The sequence below is a fragment of the Carlito syrichta genome, unplaced genomic scaffold (genome assembly GCF_000164805.1).
Source record: "Carlito syrichta isolate Samal-C Ts95f unplaced genomic scaffold, Tarsius_syrichta-2.0.1 Scaffold303038, whole genome shotgun sequence".
In the NCBI taxonomy this organism is placed as follows: Eukaryota; Metazoa; Chordata; class Mammalia; order Primates; family Tarsiidae; genus Carlito; species Carlito syrichta.
The window spans coordinates 488,033-493,966 of NW_007247134.1; the positions used below are offsets into that span (position 1 = coordinate 488,033).

The 5,934-nt window shown below is 39.8% G+C and overlaps 1 protein-coding gene across 1 annotated transcript in view; it reads right to left on the reverse strand.

The window, feature by feature from the left end:
• The window catches only part of LMAN1 (lectin, mannose binding 1), a 27,513-nt gene continuing 21,579 nt past the window's right edge, over nt 1-5,934 (reverse strand). Inside the window, exons 11-13 of the mRNA XM_008057521.2 lie at nt 2,826-2,979; nt 487-608; nt 1-206 (exon numbers count right to left, since the gene is read on the reverse strand). Of these exons, the coding sequence (XP_008055712.1) occupies nt 170-206; nt 487-608; nt 2,826-2,979 (313 nt within the window). The 3' untranslated portion in view covers nt 1-169. The remainder of the gene's footprint in view (nt 207-486; nt 609-2,825; nt 2,980-5,934) is intronic.

The following is a 5,934-nucleotide window of genomic DNA, read 5'->3' on the forward strand; positions in this document are numbered from 1 at the left end:
TGTGGTTGTCTTTACTTTATGGTTTATTCTTACTGCAAATCAATGTTTAAACAGTTATTTTATATAAAATGGAATAATTTAGACTATGAAGCAATTTAAATACTCAAATTCCCTCAAAATGACAACATTTTGTACATACATACATGACGTACACATATGAAAATGGTGGTCAAAAGAACTTTTTGGCAGCTGCTTCTTGCTGAGACCTAGAGAAAAAGAGAAACAAATACTGACGGGACTTCTATACACTTAACTTGGGAAAGAAATAAGATTGTTTGAAATTAAAATATCAATGCCCTTTGAGGTATAAAATATACGAAGATAAGGGATGCTCTACACTCGCATTTCCATGTGCATGGAAATAGACTAGAAATCGCAGTTGCTCTGTAGCAGCCTAGTTTGATAGGTGATGCCAGTCTTATCATGGGCATAGAATCACTTCATTGAACATTTCAAACTAAACAAATACGGGAAAATGAGGCTTACCTGTACATGATATAACCAATGAATAACATCGTTTGCACCACTACAAATATGACAAAGTGCACTGTAGATAAACATGACGGAAATGGTGGTAGTTCTGGGCATTTTGGTTTTTCATTTGATGGCTATAAGGCAAAGAACTTTCTATTACAATTAGTCCAAGTAGTGATTTGCAAAAAAGAATGAAATCTTTGTAAAACTCACAATTTACTATATAAACAAATATTTTCATTTATTTATTCCCCCACCTCCCAATATCTTCTATCCTCTTAACTTTCACTGCCATTTAAAAAAAAAAAAGAGTAAAAAGGTGACACTGGAACGCCTACACCTGTCCACTAGCCAGTCACTGACTTGCTGCCATGTGGCATCCTATATGAAGATGATGATTTGAGTGTCTTTGAGGTCATTAAGACGAGGCCACCACAGACGGCAATTCCCCTGAACACTCCCACTCCACACTTGCCCAACTGGTGTAATTAACAGCAGCCCCTTCACTCTACCAGGTGTTTCAGCTCAGACAATAAATTACATGGTGGCCCTACCAGAGATCTACTGACAAATTTAATGGACTTTTCTCAGTCCTCATTCTCTCCAGTCTCATAGCATTCAACATTAGTCACTAGTGTTCTGGAAAATGTGTATTTTCCTACTTCCATGAGTATTTCTTTTGTTTTAAGGAGGTAATCGAGTACAAGGAACAAAGATTTTTCTCAAGGTATCCAGACAGAATGTCATTTAAGATAGTTGTTTCCAATATGGTTACATCTGTGGGCCAAGCTCTTCAGTATACATATACTACCTACAGCATTCACTTGGTTATTGTAACAAAGGATAATGTTGGGGAAAAGTAACCTCAAACAGAATAGATGATAATACTTTAGATGAGAGGTCGTGGTCACTGAGAAACCTATTCAGCCATATTTGAAAAAAATGTGTACTCAAGGCATATACATAGAAATGTAGTTGATAAAGTATACAGGAGACAAGATTAGAAGTTGAAGACACAAGTTCCTCTCCTCTACTACTTACTAGCTAATTACCTTGGGGAAGTTAATTTGATTTAATATATTAATTTCTTTTCTTTTTCTTTTTCTTTTTTTTTTTTTTTTGAGTCGGAGTCTCACTCTGTCACCCAGACTGGAGTGCAGTGGCCGCTCCCAGCCACCACAGCCTCGACTTGCTGGGCTCTGGCGAGTCTTCCGTCTCAGCCTTCCAAGTAGCCGGAATTACAGGCATGCGCTACCACGCCCGGCTAATTTTTTGATTTTATTGTAGAGATGAGGTCTCGCCTGCCCAGGCAGGTCTCGATCCCACGGGCCCAGGCAATTCACTCACCTCGGTCTCCCAAAAGCGCGGGATTACAGGCTGAGCCACTGAACCCGGCTTAATTTATTTTCTAAAGGACATTGGCTGTTTACAAAAGCTTTAAAAAAAGATAAAACCCCATATAAAATATAAAGGATTGGGATTTCTGCTTCTGGTAAGGTAGACTAGAAAATATAGACCAATCATATTCTAAATGTCTTGCAAAACACAACTAGCAGAGTTAGAAACAAATCTGATCTCATCCCAACACACAAAACCTGACTGAAGACAAATGAAGCTCACAAGACAGCAAGAAACTATCAGATCAGAACCCTGGGGGAAAATGGGCCCCCAAAATATACTTTAAACAACTGAAGGAGGCTGGGTGTGATGGCTCACACTTGTAATCCTAGCACTTTGGGAGGCCAAGGCAGGAGGACTGCTTGAGCCTGGGTGTTTGAGACCAGCCTAGGCAACACAGCAAGACCTTGTCTCTACAAACAGTAAAACAAATTAGCTGAGTATGGTGGTGTGTGCCTGTAGTCTCAGCTACTTGGAGGCTGAGGCAGAGGGACCGCTTGAGCCCAGGAGTTAGAGACTGCGGTGAGCTGTGACCATGCAACTGCACTCCAGCCTGGACAATAAGCTGAGACTCTGACTCAAAACAGACAAACAAACAAAAACACAATAAAACCAACCCATGGATCAGAGATAACATTAAAATGGAAATCGGAAAATATTTTTATTCAAGGACAATATAAGTACTACATATTAAAAAAACTGTGGGATGGGTAGGCCAGCTCTCATTCCTTGCTTCTGCTAGGAAGGGTTAACTGCTATGGGAACGGCTCTCCCACCTCACACAACTAGAAAATCAGGACACATGAACGTTTGGAACATATAGAACATTAAAAATGAACATTAGCATTGACGAAAAAGTTAAAGCATTGACGAAAAAGTTAGTAAGGTGGAAGAGGAGCTCTTCTTCTTCCGAAGATTATGATAATTAGAGAAGGAGAAGGAAACAAAGTTACCATGTTTTGCTGCACTAAGTTATCTATGTCCCTCTTCACGACGTGCAGGTGTTCTTTGATGTCCAGAAAGTGCTGTGTTGTCTCATAGGCTCCTCCGGCAGAGCCAGGATGTTGTATTCCACTGACCAGTCTTACAGTTTCACTCACTGAAATCCTGAAACAGAAAGTCCCTTTATACAATGGAATCACTATAAAAATGGGGTTTTTCTCAGTCACAGGTTTCAAATGGTTATACCTTTTCAATATATTAGATCATTAAAAAAAAAGGTAAAGATAATAAGTATTTTTAAAAACTGAGTTGTCTTCAAAACTGGAAAATAATTTGTAAAACTACAACATAACATTATACCTTTATCTTTTACTAAAGGTTGTCTTAAAATAACCAAATAGAGACTACTGCTAAGAAATCTATATTAAAACCAATAGTGTAAGAGTTTACTGAATAACAGAATGGATGATACTTTTTTTTTTTTTTGAGTTGGAGTCTCACTCTGTCACCCAGACTGGAGTGCAGTGGCATGCTCCTGGCCACCCGCAGCCTCAACCTGCTGGGCTTGGGCGATCCTTCCGCCTCAGCCTTCAAAGTAGCTGGAACTACAGGCGCACGCTACCACGCCTGGCTTTTTTGATTTATTATAGAGATGAGGTCTCATCAAGTTGCCCGGGTGGGTCTCAAACTTGTGGGCTTAGGCAATCCACTCGCCTCGGCCTCCCAAGTGCTGGGATTACAGGCTAAGCCACTGAGCCTGGCTGGATGATACTCTTCATGAAGTTATAATAAATCTTCTAGGTGTTACCCTAAAGAATTAACTCATCAAGCCTGAGCTGTCCAAACCCTGTACTTTCCAAAGTTTTCAAAATTGGACTTGATCAGTTCCTAGGATATGACCTGTGAGCCCTTAGAATATTCTGTTTGAGAAGAGCATTTTTGTATATCTGGGGCCTTGGCCTCACCAGAGTTTACGCAAACAATGTGATTTATGTGATTCTCTGGTTTTCTTTGCCTGGAGCCTTAGAATTTCACTGTATCGGTCTGACCTCTAGGTGGAATGGAGACTTTAGTATTTAAGGTCGGTCATGTGGGTGCTCCATACCTATGCGACTGACCTAATAAAACTTCTCGACACCATGGACTGGATGAGCTTCTCTGGCTGGCAACACATCGTGTGTGTTGTCACACATTGCTGATGGGAGAATTAAGTACTGTCTGGGAGACACACTGTCTGGGAGAGAACTGGAAGTTTGCACATGGTTTCTCCTGGATTCCACCATATGCAACTCTTTTTGCTTTGCTGATTTTACTCTATACCCTTTCACTGTAATAAACCATAACTGTGAGTACTGAATTCTGTGAGTACTTCTGGCAAATCATAGATCCTAAGGGGTCTTGGGGACCACAAACACAAATATAATTCTGTCTACTTTAACCTCCAAGCAAGATATGATTCCACTATTCACAGGTAAGATAAAGATTCTACCACTGAGTCTGTCCTTTGCATACAAGTCTGTTTATAAGCATAATACTAAGAGACTACAAATATTTTTCTTTAATAATCACAAAAATATATTGGCCTATTTACTAATAAATAAAAGAATATGAATTTCAATTTACCCAAAGATACCAACTTATTTTACCTATTTTACTTGAAAAGCTCTATAAATGGTAAATAGCTCACGCTATTAACATGTACATTATGAATTACCTTCAAGTCTGGGGATTTTTTGTTGAGGGAGGTAAAGCTTATACTGGCAACATGTTCACACTTGCTGGACCTGACTGGCAGATATGCAGAGGATCATGGCACCATTCTCGTTACTGCTGTATACATGTAAAAACAGCCACAAAAGCCTTTCCTCATCCTTAAGGGTGTCCATAATCTGTTTGCTGCTTATCTCTCTGGCTTTATCTCCCACTACTCGCTTTCATCTGCGTGGGTCCTGTCATTCCCTGAAAATATTCTTTCCCTTTAAGCCGCTGTCTTTGAGATATCCTTTCTAGTCATAATCCCGCCCCAAATACCTATGGTTTAAAATGTAAAGCTCAGTTCAAATGCCCGGTTTCCTCTGTGTTTTCCTTTCTGTGATTCTTTCTTGCCAAATGCAAACCTTTCCTCCTACACACACACACAGATTCTACGTTGTATCTGCACAAATCCCCCTCAAATAGCCTAGGCTCCCTAAGAATAGGGGTGATGATTCTGATTTCCTACCAGTGTCTTTAACAGCTATGAGTCAATTTGGATTAATAAATACATAAATTATCTCACTTCCCTGGAGTAAAATTTAGTTTGTTTTTTTTTAAAAGAGCTTTAATATAAGAAAACAGAGAGAGGTTCAAATCTTAAAATTACTGAAAAATAACATGTCAGGCTAAATATTAAGTATAATAAAAGTTTTTAAAACTTATACTTTAGTTATTTGAGCAATAATGAGTTTAAAATTAGCTACAGCTGGGCTTGTGGCTCAGCCTGTAATCCCAGTGCTTTGGGAGGCTGAGATGAGTGGATTGTCTGAGCCCGTGAGTTCGAGATCCGCCTGGGCAACTTGGCGAGCCCTCATCTCTACAATAAAATCAAAAAATTAGCCGGGTGTGGTAGCACACGCCTATAGTTCCAGCTACTTGGGAGGCTGAAGCAGAATTGCCAGAGCCTAGCAGGTCGAGGCTGCAGTGGCCGGGAGCGGCCACTGTACGCCAGTCTGGGTGACAGAGTGAGACTCCTACTCAAAAAATAAAAAATAAAAAAAAATAAAATTAGCTACAAAATATCTTAAGTGCTTTCTGAACCAATATCACGTATTGTTTAACATTTCTTTTATTGGCACGCATGTCCAAGAAAATTCATGTGAGTCTAAGCTTTTCCATTACAACTCAAGGATTACATTTTAATAAACCTAAAATACTTACCAAGACCAAAATCTCCCAGAATAGATAACTGTCTCACACATCTGCATTTAAGAATATTGCTTCCCCGAAGTATGAATTGCTCACATGTCAATGTCTTTTTTTTTTGAGTCGGAGTCTCATTTTGTTGCCCAGACTGGAGTGCAGTGGCCACTCCCGGCCACCGCAGCCTCGACCTGCAGGGCTCTGGCGATCCTTCTGCCTCAG